At 44.6% G+C, this 22,849-nt stretch overlaps 1 protein-coding gene across 1 annotated transcript; it reads left to right on the plus strand.

Moving 5' to 3' along the window:
- The first annotated feature begins 268 nt into the window (after window positions 1–268).
- On the plus strand, window positions 269–11,989 carry SELENOT (selenoprotein T). Its single transcript, XM_066620297.1, has 6 exons — window positions 269–561; window positions 5,832–5,942; window positions 6,451–6,577; window positions 8,055–8,142; window positions 9,505–9,657; window positions 11,279–11,989. Exons 1-5 carry the CDS (start codon window positions 425–427, stop codon window positions 9,627–9,629), a joined length of 588 nt encoding a protein of 195 aa, XP_066476394.1. The 5' UTR covers window positions 269–424; the 3' UTR covers window positions 9,630–9,657; window positions 11,279–11,989.
- Window positions 11,990–22,849: the final 10,860 nt, after the last annotated feature.

The following is a 22,849-nucleotide window of genomic DNA, read 5'->3' on the forward strand; positions in this document are numbered from 1 at the left end:
GCAACCACCCTGAACTACAACTCCCAGGATCCTTGGGGGGAGCCACGTCAGTTGCTCTCGTTAAAACTACTGTCTCTGAGGTATTCAGCCACCCTCAGTCCTTGAGCTTCCTCGAACTACAACTCCCAGGACCCTTTGGGGGCAGCCATGTCAGTTGCTCCCGTTAAAACGACCGTCTCTCGGAGGTATTCTGGTGGGACCGCCCAGTTCCCTTGATTGACAGCCGAGCGTCTAGGGCGCGGCGCTTTTAACCGTAGCGCGGTGAAACTGGCTGGGGAAGCGCCTGTTCTCGCGACGGGTGCAGGAGCAGCGTGGCGCATGCGCACTCGGCCGCCGCCGGCTCGCATGATCTTTGCGGCTGGTGCCTGAGGGGAGGGAGCGGGAGAGCCAAGGCGCGTCCGTGGAGCTGTGTGGCAGCGGCAAGATGAGGCCGGCGCTGGCGGCGCTGCTGCTGCTGGCGGCGGGGCTGAGTGGGGCGTGGGCGCAGCCGGACGGGGCCCCACCGGCGAGGAAGCTGCGCATGGCCTACGCCACGGGGCCGCTGCTCAAGTTCCAGATCTGGTGAGGGGCGCGGGCGCTGGGGGAGGGGCGCGGGCGCTGCGCCAGGCCTCTTGCGGCCTGGGCTCGCTTCCTCCTCAGGCCTCGGTTGCGAGGGGGGGGTGAAGGAGCGAGTGGGGCCTGAGGAGGAGGGGGCCGAGGATGGAGCAGGCCGGGGACCCGCGCGGGGGACTGAGGGGAATCTCCTCGCTCAGGAACGGGGGCAGCCGTGGGCAGGTCCACGAGGGATTGTGGGGCCACTGGGCGCCTGAGTGGGGACATGACTGAGACACACAAAGCTATGCAGGGAACGAATAAAGTGGGTGAGGGGTGCTCTTTCCCCCTCACACAACACCAGAACCAGGGGACAGCTGCTGAAACTGAGTGTCTGTGGAACTCCTTGCCACAGGATATGGTCATAGCATGGACACAGGGGTGCTCTTGTCCCTCTCACACGACACCAGAAGCAGGGAACATCTGCTAACATTGAGTGTCAGCAGGGTTAGGACAGACAAAAGAAAACATTTCTTTACCCAGCATGTTGTTAGTCTGTGGAGCTCCTTGCCATATGATGTAGTGACAGCATCTGGCCTGGATACCTTTAAAAGTGGTCTGGACAAATTTCTGGAAGAAAAGTGCATTGCAGGATACAAGCTGTGATGACTATGTACGATCTTTTGATTTTAGAAGTAGGCTACCTTAAAATGCCAGATGCAAGGAAGATCACCAGGATGCAGGTCTCTTCTTGTCTTGTGTGCTCCCTGAGGCATCTGTTGGGCAACTGTGAGATACAGTAAGCTGGACTAGATGGGCCTTTGACCTGATCCAGTGGGGCTCTTCTTATGTTCTTACATTTAACTTCTGCCTTGAGTGTGAGACATGGGGGTAGAGCACCCCCTGCAGTCAAGATCTTGATGCAGACTGCATGCTTTGTCGGAGCAGAGATAGGGTTAAGAGATACAAATGGAGGGGCAGAGTAGGGAGGGGATTGCAAGTAGTACATCATCATCTGGTAAGGGGAGTCAGTATTTGGCATGCCTTTTCAGGTGTCAGGTCTTGGAGCTGGAGGCAGGGCCTCCCCAGTACCAGAAGTGAGCTGGGCATAGAGGAAAGCATTTGACTGAAAGGAGGCAAGTTTTGGTCATTTGGATTGTTAGCAACCCTCTCTGTACGTTCTTCTTTGGCTGCTAAAATGAGATTCGCTCCTTCTTATGTGTGAATGGGACAGACACATGGATGAAACGGCTTTCTGCCGTCACTGCACCTAGTTTGGTGCTAAGAGTAATACCTGCATTCAGTAAGAGGGCTAACCCAAGATCTCCTGGTACCTGAGACAGTGATGTGCCAGCCTGTGACCCAAGACTTCTTGTCATAGGGTTATCAAATACAAAGTGCCTATACCTTTAACCATTGTATGGAAGAGGGAATCTTGGCAGGTGCAGCTTAACACAAAGGTTTAAAAAACTGCCATTGCCAAAATTCCCTCTTCTATACTATGGTTAAAGGTATAGGCACTCTGCCCCCCTTTGTATCTGGTAACCCTAGGCAGAGACCTTCTCTCTGTAAAGGGTCACCCAACATAAAAGAAATAAGAAGATGTGAGAAAGCAGGGAAGGTGGGGAATGTGACTGGGGTATTGTGAGAGTAGAGAACTGATGGCAGAGAGATTCTGGCACTACCTCAGTCCTGAGTCCAGCAGTACTGTACTGAGAGTGTGGTGACTTTGAATATATGCAAAAGGAGGGGGAAACCTGTGGGAGGAAGAATGGAGAACCTTGAGGGGTGAATAGGGGTGGGGCACTGAGGTGGGTTGAAAGCCTGAGGTGAGTAGGAATGGCACACAGGTGTTCGGGAGTAAAAGGTGAGGTTAGTGCATGATGGACTAAGGTTGGAAGAAGCCAGACAGGAAGGTGGTGGCACTTGTTTGGGGAAGAATAGGGAGGAGACTGTGTGTGTGTGTACGCGCGTGCACAATAGATAAAATTAAGGATTTTATGTACTCCAGCGTAATGGAGGAACCAGTTCAGAGAATGGGAATAGGTGGGTGATGAGGGAAGATGTATTCACAATGATGTGTGTTAGGCTGGACACACAGTGGTGTGTCCTACACTGAAGGAGGCAGTACAAAGGTTTTCTACTCCCTCCCTTTCATTTTACAGTGATTAGGGCAATAGATCACACATCCTGTTTAGTGTCCTAGACATGCTCCCTAGGGAGTAACAGCCTAAAGTATGCATATCTACTCAGAAGTAAGTTCCATTATAGTCAATGGGACTTGCTCTGAAGTAAGTGCAGCTAGGATTGCAACTTAAGTCCTAATGAATATAATGGGTTTACTTCTGAATAAACATGTATAGAATTGTACTGTGTAGTTATCTAACATGTCTGCTGTGAATGGAGCTTCCATAAATTTTTCTTAAAATCATGTAGTTAAATGTTTCTTTTGGATGCTCATTCATAATGTTTAGTGTCTACTAAGGGAAAGAATCTAAAATTTGCACTTAACAGTTTTAAATAAAGAATATGCTGTGCAGTCCTGTACTTGCTTATTTGGAAGTAAGTTCTGTGATCAGTTGGGCTAATTCTTAGGTATACAAAATGATAGTCTTTCAGTACAGTTTTGTGCATGGAAGTGGGTATCATAGAGTTCAATAGATTGCTTCCAAGTAGCATGCATAGGAGTGTGACCTTAGGCTGGAATTCTGTGCATTCTTACTTGGGAGCAAGCCCTCCTGAATTCACTAAAGCTCACTTGTGAGTAAACATGCATAGGATTGTGCTATTAGTGGAACTTCCAAATAACTCTATTGATGGCTAAAGTTCCAAGTTCTTTACTGTCGCATGAGTGTAATAAACACTGACTTGTCTTTCCAAATTCTTAGGTTCTCTATGATAGGAACAAAATTATTAGTACACTTTTTAACTTTTGGAAAGAGGTTCTGATCTTAGTATGAATGGTGGATTTGAATTCAAACAAAATTTAGAGGGGTAATTAAAGTTCTGGGCCTGTTTCTTTAAAAATAACTATTTAGTACAGGGATGGGAAAATCCCAGCTTGGAGGCCATTTGTGACCCTTGGGGGGTCCCCACATCTGGTCTGCAGGGAACCCCCAGACTCCAATGAGCCTCTGGCCCATAGGGGACTGGTGAAGCCTGCGCTGGCCCACAACTGCTGGTCATGGCCATCAAATGCAAGCTGCAGGTCAAGGTAGAACGAGGTGTTTTACGGACTCCATGTGTTTTCTGCTTTTCTCTGGGCATTATTTTACACACACACACCACCAATTGCCTCTAATCAACTTATGTCTCCATGTGTTTCTGGCTTGGTCTGTATGCTTTTACTGTGCAAGAGGTGTGTGGCAAACAGTTCCTAGTTCTCATGTGGTTCTACATACTTGTATTATAGTCCTCACATGTATTATAAATAAACTTAGTAAAATTCATTCATTCATAAGAGTTCCATCTCTGGTGCATTTGTTTATATAAATTTATTCAAATTTGAAATGCAAATTCTTTTTTCCCCTGCCCCCTCCCCCACACAGTATCAAGAGATGATGTGGCTCTCCTACCAAAATATTTGCCCACCCCTGATTAGTAGAATAGGAGTTGTTAAAAGTTATGAAGTTCAAGCAATATTTCCATAAGAACAGCCCCACTGGATCAGGCCATAGGCCCATCTAGTCCAGCTTCCTGTATCTCACAGCGGCCCACCAAATGCCCCAGGGAGCACACCAGATAACAAGAGACCTCATCCTGGTGCCCTCCCTTGCATCTGGCATTCTGACATAACCCATTTCTAAAATCAGGAGGTTGCGCATACACATCACGGCTTGTACCCCATAATGGATTTTTCCTCCAGAAACTTGTCCAATCCCCTTTTAAAGGCGTCTAGGCTAGACGCCAGCATCACATCCTGCGGCAAGGAGTTCCACAGACCGACCACACGCTGAGTAAAGAAATATTTTCTTTTGTCCTAACCCGCCCAACACTCAATTTTAGTGGAGTGTTCTGAATTCCCCTGTTTCTGGTATTATGTGAGAGTGTAAAAAGCATCTCCCTATCCACTCTGTCCATCCACTGCATAATTTTGTATGTCTCAATCATGTCCCCCCTCAGGCGTCTCTTTTCTAGGCTGAAGAGACCCAAACACCGTAGCCTTTCCTCATAAGGAAGGTGCCCCAGCCCAGTAATCATCTTAGTTGCTCTCTTTTGCACCTTTTCCATTTCCACTATGTCTTTTTTGAGATGCGGCGACCAGAACTGGACACAATACTCCATCCTGGCCTCATTTTCTCTTTGATGCATGATATGTCCTAGCATTTTATTCTAAAAACATTTTTCATGCTGCTTGTGCTAGTGAAACTTTCAAACTCAAGAATGTTTCCACCTATTTATTACTATTTTTAACAGGCATTGTTACTTCTCTTGTGTACCAGTGTTACATCAGCATAGCAACGCATTGCAGTTGGGACCAAAGGGGGAAAAAAAAGCAGAGACATTTTAAATAAACATTTCACTTATATAATCTTGGTTCCTTGTTAGTGGCCCTTCTAAATAGTACTGTATACATCATTAGTAGCTATTAAGTTCTGAGCAATAACTTTGGAAATGAATTATTTGAAGGAGCCTAACAGCCTAATCCAGTTCAGGAGCAGCAGTGCCAAATGGCTACCACTGCAACCTGTTCTGGGTTTGAGTAGGCTGGTGGTCTCCTTGGAATAAGAGGACATTCATCTCCTTACCCCGAATAAAACCCTTGCTCAATGGGGCTTCTTGGAGTTGTCAGTTAAAGTGCTGGTGCAGACTAGAAAAGCCCCATGTCAGGCTTTTGAGCCAGAGAGAGAATATAGAATTTGAAGGAGAAGGCCTATTTTGCATGCAGTAATCCAATCCAGATTCAATCCACAGTATCTTAAGGTAGGGCAGTAAAAAATATATGTATGTCTGGAACTTTGGAGAGTTGCATCCAGCCAGTGTCAACAGTACTGACCTTAGTGGACCAGTAGTGTGAACTCTGTGTAAGGAAACTTTCTCTGATCCTAAACTATACAGTTATTGTATAAATTTGCATAAGTTGTAAGTTATTGGTAAATGCAGTTATGTGTTCTTAAAACTTGGTTACAGTTGGGAAGAGGATTAGGTAGACAAAATGGTCATAAAGAAATGGTGGGTTTTTAGGAGGGGCATGCTAGAGGAGAGAGGTGTGATCATACCCTTGTTTGGAGTGGTAGCAAGTGGAACTGTGAGTGAGCAGGAGACCTTTAAGTTAATTGTGCTAAAATATTTCTGTTCAGTGTTTCCTGAGGCTACAGGCGGGTGTTTGAGGAGTACATGCGGGTTATTAGCCAGCGGTACCCAGACATCCGCATTGAAGGGGAGAACTATCTTCCTCAGCCTATTTATAGGTAAGTCAATTATGAATTAAAATGTGATAAATAAACACTTAATAGTTTTGGCATATTAAAATATATTTTTCTTGTAATTTCAATCTGTTGTTTAATTATGACCAATTCACTAACAATTCCTATGGCAAGCATTCAGTTTCATGAACACCATAGATTCCTAGATTGGGCTGCTAGACTTTACACACCTGACTAACAAGCCAGTAATGTTAAAGTTGTTTCAGACTGTGTTCTTGGAAGCTACTCTGAGCATTATGGTGAAGCATATAAAATAACAATGGATATGTCTTTCAGCGTGTTTTATAATGGTATTGTCATACTTAACAATTTGAAAATAATAATTCAGAGTGCTGAGGTACATGATAACTCGCTTAACTGAATATAATGCTCTTAGGTATTGCATTTAAGTGAAGACTGATGATGTAGATGTAGCATAATTTTGGTCTTTAGGATTTGGATAAAACTAGGTATCAACCTTTCCAGAGATTGACATGTTTCTTTCTTTTAACAGACATATAGCATCTTTCCTGTCAGTCTTCAAAATAGTGTTAATAGGCTTCATTATTGTTGGCAAGGATCCTTTTGCTTTCTTTGGCATGCAAGCTCCAAGTATCTGGCAGTGGGGCCAAGAAAATAAGGTACAAAGTTTACTTCTCTATAAATAATTTTCTAATGTTGTTGGGGATGATTTTACTGTGCCGTTGCATAAGTGAAGATCTGTTGACATGAATGCTTGCTTCAATTTAACAGACCTTTAACATGCTTTTGCTGAAAATAAGTTGTCTTGCTGTTTGTGAATAATTTGCCTTTTGAGCTCCTATAAAAATAAGAGTTTCTGATTTGGGGAAATCACTGCTGCTGGCAACAGTACAGAAGCAGGTGTTACTATTTGTTTGCTTGGGAGAACATAGTGCAACTTTGCCATGTGAGTAGTGTAGAGCACTTTTATGATAGAAACTCAATTCTCCCACCTTTTCTGGTATTAGTAATATCCTCAACTTCCTTAATTCTAAAACTTTTGAAATAAATGACCAGGACTCGTTTTTAAATTCGTTGGTCCATTTTCATTCTGCTCTTCCTTGAAGAAACTCAGGAAAGCATACATCCCCCCCGTGCCCTTTATGTTGATGACAGCTCTATGAAATAGGCTTAGTCTGAGAAAGAGACTTGTCCAAGGTTACCCAGTGAGCTTTGTGACTAAGTAGTGATTTGAACCCAGCTCTACCCCAAGTTCAACATTGTAGTTCTGTGCTTTTCAACTAGTGGTACTTAACCCCACAGCTATGGTGCTCATTTGGCACTATGCCTTGTCTGACTTCAGTGGAAGTAGAGATGGCTGGGGAAGTGGTGCACCAGTGGGCAAGATTTGTCTTTCTTACCCTTCAGAAGAGGCATGGTTTGGGGAAGGAGGATGCTAAGTTAAGCCCCAGCTGTGGGGCAAGCTGCCCACTCAGCTGCCATTTCGGGTGGCACTTCAAAAAGTGGTACCTGGAAAAATGGTATTTAGAAAGAAAACCCCCTAAAAGTAAAGCTCTGCTGTAGTTCCTACATGACACTGGCTCCCACAAATAAAGGGAAGGGTTCATCTGTGACCTTGTAGTAGCTTATCAAGAGAAATGTAATCTTTTATGATGAGCTGAAACTTACCCTTTTGGTTATGAGCTTTTACAGTGCCACATTGCTAAAGATTGCATCATTTCATGCCTGGTGTATAGTGCAAAAGATTGATGAACAGATTGATGTAAAGGGAATGACGCAACTCAGCTTTAGAACAAATAATAATGAAACTGCAAATATCTGGAACATTTGTTTGCCCACCTTTATTTTAGGCTGTATTTTAGAAATAGTGGCTTTCTTGTAACCATTTAGTATATATTATACACGGGAATGTGGTAGTCTGCTGGGAATGTGGTAGTCTGCTAGGATGCATTTTCTACTAGGTATATAAGTTAATGATAATAGGCAAATTCTAATCATAGTCTTGAACCCAGGAGGGATTATGTGCACCAAGTGTTAAAAGCATCAGTTGCATAACAATATGGTGGGGACCTGATAATGTATGACATGTTTTAAAGATAGTTGCTAATACTAATGCTCTTAATTAATGTTCTTTAGGTCTATGCTTGTATGATGGTTTTCTTCCTAAGCAACATGATTGAGAACCAATGTATGTCAACAGGTGCATTTGAAATAACTTTAAATGGTGAGTTCTAAGACACACAAAGCTGTTCAGTTGAGTGTTTTTTCCCTTTGAGGGGAACTTTGTGTGAATTATACCCATTAAAGTTTTTGTAATATTAGCAACTGCATTTTGGGACATAAAGGCTTGTGTAACACCTAAAGGCCAGGAGGGGATTAAGAAACAGCATGCGCTGCTGCCACCAATCCCATCCTCTTCCTGGGCCTGAACCTCCCCTTGTTCCCCCACCACCACCTTGTTCCCCCACCACCCAATAGCGCCCCCTCCTCACCACCAAATGCCCTCCCAGCACCCTCTCCCACCTCCTGCACCACCCAGCATGAACTTACCTATGCTGACCAGCATGGGAAACAGATCTGGCTCTGCTTATCCAACACTGGCCTCTCTGCCAGCCCAGATGGCTCTAGCATAGTCACAAACTTGCCTTACAGCATGTTTGCAACACTGAGCCAGCACAGCAGCCACTGCACTGACTGAAAACAGCATTAGGATTGGGCTGCCTGTTAGAAACTATGGGGGTGGAGCTCAGTCAGAGACTCAGTTTTGCCCCTACCTTTCCTGTGTTTGCGCAGATGGCAGTTATTGTCAAAAGTTGACAGCTTTCCAGTTTTTCTTACTTGGGAACCTTAAGAGCAAATAAAAATGGTCTTTTCCTCGGGCTACCTTTGCAGCCTTCATATCTTTACTGACACCTTAAACCAGAGCTCACCAAACCCTGGCCCAGGGGCAGATCTGGCACCCACCCAAGTTCCTCCCCTCTGTGAGCAGCTCTTACCATTCTGCTGCTCTGTTCTTCACCCATGTGTGCATAAGGACACTCTGGGCAGTTGCTTCTGTGGCCCACGTCCCAGCAGGCTTTGCATCAGGATGTCCAGGCCATAGACGCAACTGTCCAGAGCATCCTTATGCTCACATGGGTGAAGAATGAAGCAGCAGAACAGTAAGAGATGCTTTGGATGGGGAGGGAGTTATTGTTGCGCAATGGTGTCCAGTTTGGAGACCGCTGCCTTAAACTCTTGTGCATGTATAATTGAGGAACCATTTGTGTTGCAGCAGAATAAACAGAATTATACTTGTTTGCATGTGTAAATGTCTTGTGTGTCATGTATGCAAGATGAGAATGACATTTTCATGTGTGGAATTTTGTCCAAGGACAATTTTTGAATTTTTGCTTTTTAAGCAGGATGTCCAGATTAATTTTGTTAACATTCAAAAACTTGTAAGCAGTAGTTTGACTCTGGATGACCCAGGGTGGATATGATCAAAGTAGCAGCTGGCTATTCCTACATGTTATAAAAAGTAGGGTAGTGTGCATACCCCTAATAACTTCCTAATTACATTCTTTCCCTCCTGTCCTTTCACTAGATGTTCCAGTCTGGTCAAAGCTGGAGTCAGGGCACCTTCCTTCCATGCAGCAGCTTGTTCAAATCCTTGATAATGAAATGAAACTCAATGTGCACGTGGAGCAAATGCCTCATCATAGATCATAGCCCCTTCCTTCAGTACTGAAAACCTCTTGTAAGTTGGTTTGAAGATTGGTCAGTTAGATATAGTCATGCTCCCATATCCATAGGGGTTCCGTTGTGAACCCCCCCATGGTTAAGTGAAACTGTGGATATGGAGGAACACCCCCCCCACACAGCTGTGGGGATCTCCACTACCCTTGCCTCTGGAGAGTCCTCTGAGCCCAGCAGAGGCCACAGACATCTGTCCATGGCCTTTGCCACGCTCAGACTGAGCCTTTCTGTTTAAAAAAAAAAAGTGGCTTGTGGTTTCTCTGTGAAATGTAAAGTGATGTTTTTAGTGCCTTATAAGGAATTAAAAGACCAAGTCTGAAAGAATCAACCTGAGTCCTGTAGAGGCCACAGATGGATGTCCGCAGCCTCTGCTGGGCTCACCCACCAGAGGGAAGGGTAGTGGAGATCCTTTCAGCTCTGGAGGGTGCGCAGGGGGGGCATGTGTGGGGGGGCCCACAGACCCAATCTTCAGATAACTGAATCCATGGATATAGGTGCCCCCATATTTGATTTTTTAAATATCAAATAGATGATAGCTGTAACTTGCAAGTGATGATAATCAATTAATGCATTAAACTTCTAGTCCAGAGGGAGGTTTTGGAACTTGCCGACAGCTTTAGATCTTTCCTTTAATATATCTCCTTTCCACTTGTCTAAAGGACTTCTCTTTGTAGCAGTGACGTAACATGCATTTTATATTATTATTTTGGCTTCCTGAACTTCTCTAATGTGTTGTCCAAGTGAATATTGTTTGTTTTCCTTGGCAACCCATGATATGCAACAGGATGGATTTGATTTAAATGACTGTTTACGTCACTACTGAGAGAGACCCTGTTTAATCATTATTTTCTACAAAAGGTGCATTATTGTTGGATATATCACTACACATTCTTCCCAAGTCATAGATAGATCTAGGCTTGATTTCTTGAAGGTACACACCATATATTATTAAAGTGACTTTCACATACATTTTGAAAATGTCAGAATAATTTTGCTGCTAATCAGAAAATGAATGCTTTGGCATTCATTTGGTGATGACACCACTGGTTACTTCTGGGTTGAGAGGCTAGATGCAACATGACAAACACCAGTACAGGGCTCAGGGTGGAGGGGAAAGTTATTTGAGCACAATAAAGCATGCTTTGGAGCTCTACCCACCAGGCCTCCTATTGCTATTTTTCCCATCGCATTGCTTGTCTCCACTAGACATCACGTCAAGTACCGCCGGTGGTACTGGTACCACTGGTTGAGAAACTGCACTAAAGAATCTTCTAGACTGATTTGCATTGTGTAGATTGGTCATTCTTTATAAATTTATACAGGAGCCTCTAGAACCCAATAAGATTGGGTCCTTAGTAAATGACGTATTTACAGAACTTTTCTTTAGAAAGGTTACATGAGTATATTGTCTGATGGTGTAAAATTAGAATATATTGTTTCTGTTACAAAATAAGAGATTTTTGAGCTATAACATTTTCCTGTGGTTTCTTACAAGTTTTAAAATCCAATCAAAACTAAAACCATATTCCTAAAAATCATGAATTTTTTAAACTCACTATAGAACACTTTTGCAGTGATCTTACTTTATGTAGCTATTTATGTTTGTCTTGCTGTGTTTTCAGACATTAAGTGAATCTTTCCAAAGGCAGCATGAACGAAATGAATGAAGGCCTGTACTGAAGACAGCAAGCTGTTGGTACAGACTGGATGCTCTCCTCGCCTTCATGTTGTTCCTCCTGAAAATCTTAATGCGAGACCCTTTCAGTGCTGGCATGTTTCCAAATACTGCACATTCATGGAGTGCAATAATACTGTATAGTTTTTTTAAAAAGTTAATTCAACCAGTTCAGCTCTAGACATGCAGGCATTAACTGATTGCCATCTTTTAAAACATAAACATAAAACAAAGTTGTAAAGTGAGTTAATACCCTAATTTTTTCATTGAAAAAATTGTTGTCTGATCTGCTTTATATGGAATTTACATTCTGTTTGTAGTTTAAAATGGAATTTTAGGAGTTAATCTTTTGAGCTGGTTTGAATAATAGATGGCTGTCAAACATTGCTGATTTAGTTATGTAAGTTTTTGTATATTTTCAGAGTATATTGCTGAGTGAATGGTGCATTCTATACTAAATTATATAAACAGAATTATATGTAGAGTAACTAACCTCAGAGTCGTGACTACAGAGAAGTCCGACTGCTTTTCAAATTCCCTTGGCAATTTGAAGTCTGTTTTCTGAACCAATCTAAATGATCAAACAGCTGGATCTCGATACTGTCCTAAATATGAGCTAAGCAAACTAATTTAAATAAAGAAATTTACTGAGTGTAAAGTGTCTTGAATCATTTTGTGAATTTGACAAAACTAAAATTAAGGCAGTTCTTGTTTGAAACCTCCTGTTTCCCAAGTTGGAGTACTTGAAACCTACCAGATTATACAGTGAAGAAAATTAGCCAAGAGATAATCCCATTCATTCCCAGAGTTAACTTTTAACCCCATTCTGCAAATGGGTACAGCCCTTCCCTCTCCTTCTCTTTGGTTCCATCGAAAGGAAGCATGACAATTTGGGCAGAGCCCTGGTACTCTTGCCTCCCCTCTTGCCCTGATTTGTCCCTGTGCTGGGACCAAAATCAGTAGACTCCATAGTTACCATGAGGGCAAAGTTCGGCAGAGGCAGACTGACTTCAAAAGCCTTCTCCCAATAAAAAGCCTTCTTCCAACACATCTGTGCTGTAGGGTTTCAGGAATGGGACTAGGTTGAGTTCAACTAGTTGTGGGCAGATAAAGGGTTGAAATTAAATTTATTTGAAATAAAAAGAGGAGGAAAAGGGTTGCATAATAAATGAGGAAATCAAGTTTGGAAAATGGCTGTGGTGTTGGCAGTGTCCAAGTGTAGCTCTTAGTCAAATACACAACCAGGCAAACTTAAGACAAAATAATTCTTTCACCCATTTGATTGAATTTTGTTGGTCAATTTGCCATACTTCAGGTCTGTACCTTTTAAACCATAAAGACATTGCTTTAGGCAAGCCATTCTCTGGTGGAATCTCTATGGCAGGGTGACATCTAGAAGCTCCTTCCTCTCAGGCAGGCAGGTCAGGTTACAAAGTCTTCCTAATGGGAGGGGCTCCCTCGATTCCCCAGACTGACCTTGGCTCTAGGCATGGTAGGTTGGGTTTTTTCTTGGTCAGCTTACCTGACCTTCATAACTTTTTTTCTGGGTTTTTGGCCCCTTTACTTTTAAACAAGTCATGAGGAAAAGGACTGCAGCTGTCCTGCCTGAGCTCCCCTGACTGCTGTCCTTTTTGGGGCAGAAAATGGGGTTGCTTCTCACCCCTTAAGAAGCTGGGCAACTGTAGGGCTCATGCTTCCCCCTGGTTTTGGGACAGCATAGGAGCCTGGCTGCAGAGCAATTCTTGGCCATGCTCCCCTGACTGCCATCCTTGTTGGGGCAGAAAATGGGGTTGCTTCTTGCCCCTTATGCAGCTGGACAACTATAGGGCTCATGCTCCCCCCTGGTTTTGGGAACAGCATAGGAGCCTGGCTGGAGGGCAATTCTTGGCGGTGGATGACAGCACCACAGCAGTGGGTGGTATTTTTCCCACCAAAACTGCACCACAGCAGTAGGCTGTCGCCCAGAAGCTGTGTGGAGAAGGCAGATCTACTCTCCCTATTCCTGCTCAAACAGTGCTGCTGCAAGACAATCCTGTTTCCTGCCAAAGCACCACACAGCAGGTAAATTGCTGCCAAGACCCCATGAGGGCCAGACAGAGGGCGACACAGACCTTCAGAAGCCAGGTGAGGCATCTTCTGATTCAATAAGGGTGATTTGTGCAAGGTGGCAAGCCCGTCTAGAGAGGCATCTGAGAGCCCAGGTCCAGGCTCTCTGCCTCTACAACTGGGAGGAAATGGCCGTGATTCAGGCCAATGTCTCCTCCAGCTCAGCCACAGCTGTGGCGACCCTCCAAAGATTGCTGGCCCAATGCAGATTTGATCCCTTCTAAGCCTGAGCTGGCCATTGAGCTTTCTCCTCCCCCCCCCCAGTACTAATTCCCTCAATGTTGGGGGGGGGATTTAACCTCAGAATTTTTCCCTCAGTAGCGGCTACTGCAGTTAGAGGATTGTTTAGCTCATGCCTGGCCCATCCCTCTTCTCAGCATCTCAGCTGAGAGGGATTTCGGCCTGTTCCATCAGGCATGGAGGCTGCACTCCTAAGAAATCATGCGGCTGCCAACAGAGTTGTCCCTGACTGAGGCACCACATCCTGCTGGGACTGTTATCCCTTTTCGTCTCAAGTTGCGAGGCGGAGGGTTCAGGAGCTGGCAGACTTAAATTTGGCGTCCAGCCTGTCCCATGTTCCAAGCTTCACCTTTTCTCCACAGTGCTTGCTGTGGAGTGCCTTAAGGACTCCATTTTGTGACTCATGGTTCCCTCATGGCTTCCAGGCATGGGACAACATGCCTGAAGTCTCTGCTTTAGTGTACGCAACGTCAAGTTCCCTCTCCCCAGAGCATTGGGGAAAGTGCTGGTTCGACTGGAGATCGGCCTGAGAGGGGATTTGGGACATCCTGGGGCAGCTGTTTCTCCCCCAGGACAGGATTCCCCAGGCACAGGATGCCTTGCCAGTGTCCCAGGAAGCACAAAATTAAGTGCAAAGCTGGGTTGAAGAGCTTGTGAATCTGACTGCGGCTGACAAATTGAGGCAATTCATGAGGCCTCAGCAGGGGGGAGAGGACAGGACTTTAAGTCCTATAGGTTCAAGCACCAGTGTTCACCTCCCCCCCCAATCTTTATTGGGTTCTATTTTCTCTAACTCTGAGGGGACTCCACTAAGGTGTGCAAGTCTTAATCATCCTCTTCATCTTCCCTGCCGTCCCAAAGCTCTTACAGGGGCAGTCAACATAAGAGGGCTCCAACTACTAAAGGTAACTGGCTTCTTGAAATGGGCACATCAGACTCCATATCCTCTAGAGAGGAAGGATAACTCTTGGGGGAAGAAGCTGCTAACACGGAGTTACCTGAACCGGCTTTTACCAGTGTCGTTTTCTAAACTGTTACCTAAGGCAACTAGGTCTCTCAATCTTGGTTCAGAGGCTGGGTCACCTTCTGCCTCTGCCAGTGTAACCAGGCCAGTGGCCAAGTGTCTGTTTTTTCCTCAGGGTCCCACCAAGTCACCTGAGTGTCTCTTCCAGAAGCATTTAAGTCCATCTCGGGAGCAGAGTGGACAACACCATCTCAGAAGAAACATACTTCCAAATTGCTTGGTAAGCTTTGTTCTCTGCCACAGATTACCCTGCAAACTTGAAGTCATTACTACCTTGTCTTCACATGTGGCGATTCTGTTGGAGGGCGAAGGGGAACTGAGGGACCCTTGTGATACAGAGGTGGCTCTCAAGAGAGACTTAGAACCTCTTCTTATGCTTTCAAGGCAGCTGCCACCAACCTCCTAATGTCTAAAACTACCTTTTTGGGGGCAGAAGAGTTGGCCATTTCTGACCACATCCTATCCAGGAGTGTCAAGAAAGGGCTGAGGAAAATTGCTCTGTAAGTAGCCTTTTGTACAGATGTTCCTCTTGATGCTTGTCAGTTTGCTGCAAGATCCATGGCCTCTGCCTTGGTGGCTAGAAGAAATGCCCAACTCCGACCCTGGGATGTTGACGCAGGTTCCCAGTTCAGGTTGGTGTCCTCCCCTTTGAAGGGAATAAAGCCTTTGAGGAGCTCAATATCCTGTTCCCATTGAGAACTGGACTCAGAGAGAGGTTCTGCCCACTGTCCGAAAGGACTATTCCAAATATAAATAACATCAATTCTTTCATGGTCACAAGCTATCCTTTCATCCCAAGGTTCATTCCAAGTTTAGATCTTAGTGGTCCACATTTAAGTCCCATCATCCCTTGGGCAGGTCTCTAAAATGTACATCCTCCAGCCAGAGCATCAAGTCTAACAGATAATGCAGCACCTGATGCCAGGTTTGCCTTTGAGTCAGCTGGAGTAGGTTAGTAGGACCCCATCACAGGTCTTCTTATACTGATGGGGAAACAGAGATTGATATGTGAGTCTTATAGTAATAAATGGGGTGCTTTGTATTTTCCAGCACATCAGGAGGCACTTCAAGGCTTTCCTGTCACTCAACTGTTTGGGCAAGGGAATGGGTTACTCCCTATAAGAGCAAAGCACACTGGCTGAGCCTCCAGAAGATAGACTAGGCTGAATGGTAAATTCACAGCCAGGTGTTTTCATTTCTGAACAGGAGGTTCAGGCCACTGGGGCTAGACCTGTTGTGTAAGCCGACACTGCAACCAGCTGATAAGATTCTTTTCCAAGGGAGATGCAAAAGGGGTGAACACCCTTCACCTCCCTTGGCCCTGAGGTGTTCTGTATGCTTTCCTTCCTATCAGAGGTGTTCTAAGGGTGTTACTAAAGATAATGCTGGAAGGGGTTTCCACCCTCAAAGTCCCTTGAGTATACTATCTTTTTCACCTTCCACAGGCTGAACCTACTATCTCAGGATCCGAGCATCCATTCTAAGAAAGCGATGCTGCAGCTAACTGTATGGAGCTCGAGCAAGATACACTGTCCTAACTTAAGGTATTGAGAGTTAGTTCTCAAGATCCTACTTGCTGATAGGAGGGCCAGCTAGAGGGTCTGGATAAGGGTCTGAGTACAGCCACTCTGATAAGATAAATATTCGCAATTTCATGTATATTGGGGTATCCAGAGGGTTGACTCCTGTCTTCTTATCCTCATGTTGGAAAATTCACTAGCAGAGTGGCCTTGACCAACCCCCTCTGGTGACCAGAGCCCCTTTGTGGAACTTAGGTCTAGTTCTCAAGGCAATAACACAGCCTCCTTTCAGGCCTATGGCTACTTGTCCTTTTTCCCAGAAAACTGCCCTTTTTTAGTGGGAATAACATCATCTTGATGGGTGTCTGCATTGACTTTTTTCTGTAGCTAGGACTTGTGTTTGTTTCAGAAGAACAGGGTGGTTCTCCTCACCAACCCTACCCAAGGTTAATTCTCTGTTTACCAGATCCTGTCTGTCTTTCCAAACCTTTCAACCTAGAGAGTGGGATTGGCACATTTTGGAAGTGTGCTGGACAGGGAGTATATCTCCAGAAACTCTACCTTCAGTCATATGAAAGCTGTTTTTTGCTGCACAAGGCAAACAGAGATTTAAAGTTTCACCATCCACCATCTCCAGATGGGTAAGGGATGCGATAGTTGAAGCCTACAGGGCTCATGGAATGGAGCCACCTCAGGGCATAGTTTCTCATTCACTAAGGGGTGCTGCTACCTTTAGCATTCAGAGCATTTTTTGTCTTTGGAGATGGTTTGTAGAGCAGCCACCTGCAGCTTTCCCCATATGTTCATTAAGTACTACTAGGCAGATGCCTATGCTTCCAGGGATGCAGCCTTTGCCAGGCACATGCTGTAGAGCATAGTTTCAGATGCTTCAGGCAGCTCCCACCCTTGAGGAGGCACAGCTTGGGTATTTCCCAGATGTCAAGGACTGACCCTGCCATGGAGATTCCACCTGAGACAGGGGAGATTTGAGCTTACCTGTGAATTCCCCTTCTCGGTGGTCTCCATGGCAGGGTCAGTCCACCCACCCTCACAGCCTGAAGCATATGAAAAAAAAGACAGCAAGCACAAAACAATGGGGTGGTAGAAGATAAGGACGAAACATCCCTGACAGGTCCTTGCTGGGATCCTGAACTGGGGTACAGTATGGTCCTAGGTTTTCTTGGTTCAGAGTGTTGAGATTTAGGTCGGCGGAGTTCATCCAGATGGCTTTTCGACACATTGAACTTCAAGGATGGACATCTACCTGAACAAGTCCAAGAGAGAACTGATCTGGGGAGGGGCCATCGAGGCTTTTGTAGTCTGGGGAATTGAGGGAGCCCCTCCCATCAGGAAGACTTTGTAACCTAACCTGCCTGCCTGAGAGGGAGAAGCTTCCAGATGTCAAGGACTGACTCTGCCATGGAGATCACCGAGAAGGGGAATTCACAGGTAAGCTCAAATCTCCCCTTTTCCAACCACTGTGCCATGGTACATTGGTGTGCCATGAGTGGTCCACAGGTGTGCCACAGGAATTTGGGGGAAGGTCATTTATTAGTAGGGCCAATGGGGGATGTGAGTTCCCCACTGGCTGCAGGTGTGCCTTGTCAATTGTCAAAAACCTGATGGTGTGCCTTGAAAATGTTAGTGCTGTGTCAGTGTGCCATGAGATGAAAAAGGTTGAAAATCACTGCTTTAGTCTTTAGGAAACTTCTAAAATTTGAAACTGACAATCTCTTACAAGAGCCAAGACTTAAAATGCTTTACTTTTACACTTGGAAATGACCTTTTTTGTAGCTAGAGATCTCTGGTGTTGAACACTGGGCTGAATGCATTGTCCAGCTCTGAAAAATCAATTCTGCAGGATTGTCCTGTGAACCTTAAGCTGTAGCATCTCTCCATGGTTGCAACTAGCTACTCTTTTAAATACTCAGGTAAACGCTCCAGACCCTAAATGCTTGGCAAATATTCTGTGTGACTTGCTTAGAAACAGCAGGAAGATACACACCTCTTTAAGCAGTGTTTGTGGAGCTGTTACTGGAACTCTCCTGGTGCCCATTAACTGGAAGCCACTAGTACTACCTATCTTGAAATGGCTGACATAAAATCAGAATCTGCAATAAATGAGACCTTAATGAAAAGACTGTTTGGACAGGGGAAAAAATGACCATGTACTAAAGTGAGTCTGTGTTAAACCAGATATTTGCGTATGACTAAATATAGCAGAGTAAAGAACATCTGTACCTATGTTATAAAGTTCTTTCTGATGACTTTTTGGTGTTTTTTCTTAACATACTTCATTTTTGGAAGCAAAGTATAATTTTAGTTCTTTCTTCCCTATATAGGCTGTTTTTCCTGTCAAGTACCCAAATGTCCATTTTATGTGTTCTTAGCCCCCCCCCCCCCTTTGACCTTGCTCTAGTTGCACTCAGAAATGCTGGTGAGAACATTATACTAATCCACAAATGGTGTGGAGCTGGGCTTGGTTTTGGAATTCAGTTCTTTTTAAACTGTTCTTTAGATTTTGCTCATCTGCCTCTTCTCCTACCACTTTAATTCACAGTGTAATTTGAGAAAGAGCCCTCTTTGTGATCCAAATTGGACTGCTAGTCTCCAAAGACCCTTGTCCTTTTGCTTCTTCCTTGACAATTATGAACATTACCACGGAGCTTGACTTTATATTATAATCAGCCCCTTCACGAAAGGGAAAGACTGAAAAATTAACATGCATTCATAAGCATCCAAGTAGGCTCTTTGGGGAGATATGAAGCATTAGATTATGGTGTCTTCTATTTTTTCTTAGGTTCCATGTTTCATCATCCTACTACTAAAACTATTGTAGTGGTAAACAAAGGAGTGGTCAATTCATCCTTCATCCAATTCATCATTTCAGAAAACACTGCTGATACTTAAATTGTAATTTGAAAATCCCTACCATCATCTGTTTTATTCTGTTTTATTCTCATCTGTTTTATTCTTTATTCTTGTACTGATCTATCCTCCAAATCAGCATCACTCTTCCTTCCAAGAACATTGCCCACAATCTCTCTCCAATCACTGTTTCTCACTCACAGGCCTCAGGACATAACCTTATCTTGTGTTCTTATCTTATCCCTTATGTCTTACATAACGTAAGATAGTCTAATAGGGTTGCCAGCTGGGTAGAATCCCACCAATCAGTTACAAGTTAATTGCCCATGCTGGGAGCTGGTTGATGAAAATCTGGAAGCACTGTCAGCCCAACCATGAAGCAATCTGATATGGCTTGAGTCAGTGGTAGATGACAAGAAGAGTGAGGGGATGGCAAATGTGAGGCACACTTCATTTTGAGTCTACCTCCCTCCAGCCCACCATAAATGCAATCTGCACTGATCCACTACCTGCTCACTTGAGTGAGAAGTGGATCATCCCTCTCCATACTGAGTTGATGTGGTTTTCTCAAACCCCAAGTGCAGGACTTTTAGTTGTAATAATGGACTGTGTGAACAAAGGAGCTTATTTATTGGGGTGGTCCCTTTAAATGAAACCAAAAGTCCTGCTCTTTTGGGTTTGTGAGAACCATGCACAGAACATAGTATGGGGCTTTTTTTCCACTCCAGAGCACCACAGCAGCAGTGGTGGGCAACATCCCAGGTGTCTGGAATCATTCTGGGTGACTGAAGCTTTTGTTTGGCTTTTAATCACATGTGAAACAGCTTTTCAGTCATATAGTGTTTCTTCTGCATGTTCTTCTGCAAGGAAGTTTTTTTTCCACAGCTATGGAGAAAACAAGAAGCAGCTATAGCTACATGGCAACTATTTGGAGGTGTGTAAAAATTCTGATTGTTTCAATACACAAGTAAGATAGTCAAATGAGTGGAAATCGAATGAACAGCTTTATTTACTACATTTCTTGCATCACTGTGGCTGGGGGGGGGGTGTTAAGTGCCTGTGGTCTCCTAAAACTGTAATGAATGGTTATTTGGACCATGAATAAACAATACTGCTGTTTACATGCACGCAGAGATCATGCACTTTCCCTCCTTTTAGCACATGAGCTGCCTCTGTTTAGAAAAAAAAATGCAAAACGATATGTTGGAAACATTCAGACTTGCATATAATGTCTATTTCCAATGCATATGTGTTATCAAGTTCCGGCTATGAATGTTTGCTTTCCTAGATAAGCTCCAGAAACATTATCAATGATCCTTTCAATTAGTTGCATCTGTTCATTTACACAAATATTGCCACAGAACTTCTTACACTGACTTATAACATGATGTACAGAAATTGGTTATAAGTTGTGCACAACAGCATCACTTGCATACTTGCCTATCTAGAAAAATGCAAAACTGTGCAAAGCATGAATTTTTTGCATATGTAGAGGTTTCCCATTGATACGTATGATGAGAGTGAACTGATACGTTTAAGGAAACATAGCCTACCGCTGAAATGAACATGGAAGATACTTGCCAGGATAGCAAATGACTCCATGCATCAGAGTTCCTATAATCAAAAGTAATCTGTAAATTGGGACAAATAACTTGTGACAAGTGATACTTAGAGCCTGATCCTATTCTCTGTGGTGCCAGTGGCTCCTACTGCCTGCTCCAGGTGTCACAAATGTGTTGTAAAGTTTGTGGCACCTGGTGAGGAGGGAGCCCAGGTGCTGGGCCTCAGCGCTAAGAAGAGTTGCTGCAGGAGCACTGGGCAGTAAGTAGCACTGCCAGGCAGCAGTGCAGCTTTTTGGGACAGGAGGGTGGAACTGGGTGGGGGAAGGGACAATCAGCCCTGGGAGGGGGTTGGAGGCCGCAGCAGATTCTGTTGCCATAGCCTGTGCTCCCTCCCTCGCCAGACAGCCTGATATGAGCTTCCTCGAGTCTGCATCTGCTAAAAAGCAGGCACAAAGCCGAGGAGACCCATTGGCACCACAGCTGTGTTACCTAAGGTAAGAGCAAATGCTCCTTTACCCTGAGTAGACTCCTGGAGCTAGCCTGGCACCCATATGATGCAGTGGCAGCCATTTTGGCACCGCTGCCTCCCTGGGCACTGGGAAGGATAGCATTGGGCTGCTCTTACTGTGTCTTTTCCAAGTGCTGGCCAAGTGCTTAACGGGAAGAGTGACTGTTCCTGTTCATCCAGCACAGTGTCTTTTTTAGTGATTGCTCCCTAGTGTCTTTTCTGCATCTTTTTAGATTGTGAGCTCTTGAAATTTAGCATTTTTATAGTTCCACTTTTTGCCATGTATGTTCAGGGCAATTTCAGGAAAGTAGCAAATAATAATAATTAAAATAAAATGACCAAATTAAAAAAAAATCTGTATTTTTGAGGGGGATGTATGAGCAGTTCAGAATTCTGGGGGTGCACGAAGCACAGAATGTTACGAAACCGTTCTAGAGCATATTGACAAATGAAGAAAAACCAAACAAACAAATCACTGAGTCCAGTCAGAATTTATGGACAGTATGAACTGTCCAAGAGTTCATAAGGAACTCAAATGTGAAATTGCTCATCCTCTAACAAAAATATGCACTTCGTCCTTTAAATCAGTGTCCATGCTAGAACACTGTGGTGAGATGGAAGGCTGGTGATGGGAAGCTTCAGAGGTTCAAACCCATTGTTTTGTGGGCCTCAGAGGCCTTGTTTTTCTCCATTGGCAGGATGTCTCAATGTTTGTGCCATGTCCTGCACATCTGGACAATGCAGGTGGAGCAAGGGGAAATTTCCACACAGCTTTACTAAGCAAAAAAACTGGGAAGAGGGGGAAAAAGATGCCCTTTTAAATCCAGCTTGGGCCTAATGTAGGGGTTCTCAGACTCCTTAACTTGCATCGTCTATGGTGGATCTGGGATGTGCTGAGGCCAGGAAGCTGCACAGTAAAATGGTACACAGCCTGGAAGTCCCTTCTAGGTCTGGTTGGTACATGACCCGCTCCACTGTTTGTGTTACAGTGCTTTTCTCAAACTGCATGTTGCAACCCACTGGTGGGTCACAACCCAATTTTTGGACCAGTAACCTCTACGGAGAACTCGTGCAAGGAAAGCGCCTTACAGGTAGACCACAGCTGCGATACAAGGACATCTGCAAGAGGGATCTGAAGGCCTTAGGAGTGGACCTCAACAAGTGGGAAACCCTGGCCTCTGAGCAGCCTGCTTGGAGGCAGGCTGTGCAGCATGGCCTTTCCCAGTTTGAAGAGACACTTGGCCAACAGTCTGAGGCAAAGAGGCAAAGAAGGAAGGCCCATAGCCAGGGAGACAGACCAGGGACAGACTGCACTTGTTCCCAGTGTGGAAGGGATTGTCACTCCTGAATTGGCCTTTTCAGCCACACTAGACGCTGTTCCAGAACCACCTTTCAGAGCGTGATACCAGAGTCTTTTGAGACTGAAGGTTGCCAACAGACAACCTGCAAAGTGGTCCAGGGCACAATGTGGCCAATGAAAGCAGGTGGCGTGCCAGTGTGACCCAGAAGCAATTTATCAGTCATGCACCATTTTACCCTGCAGCTTCCTTGTCTCAATGGGCCTGCAAATCCACCAAAAACAGAGTTGCAACCCTTGTGGGTCATGACCCTCAATCTGAGAAACGCTGGCCTTATGCATTTGGAGCATTGCCCTTGGACAGAATGAGCATATGTATGGTTTGGGCTTTGT

Source organism: Tiliqua scincoides, chromosome 3 (genome assembly GCF_035046505.1).
Source record: "Tiliqua scincoides isolate rTilSci1 chromosome 3, rTilSci1.hap2, whole genome shotgun sequence".
Classification (NCBI taxonomy): domain Eukaryota; kingdom Metazoa; phylum Chordata; class Lepidosauria; order Squamata; family Scincidae; genus Tiliqua; species Tiliqua scincoides.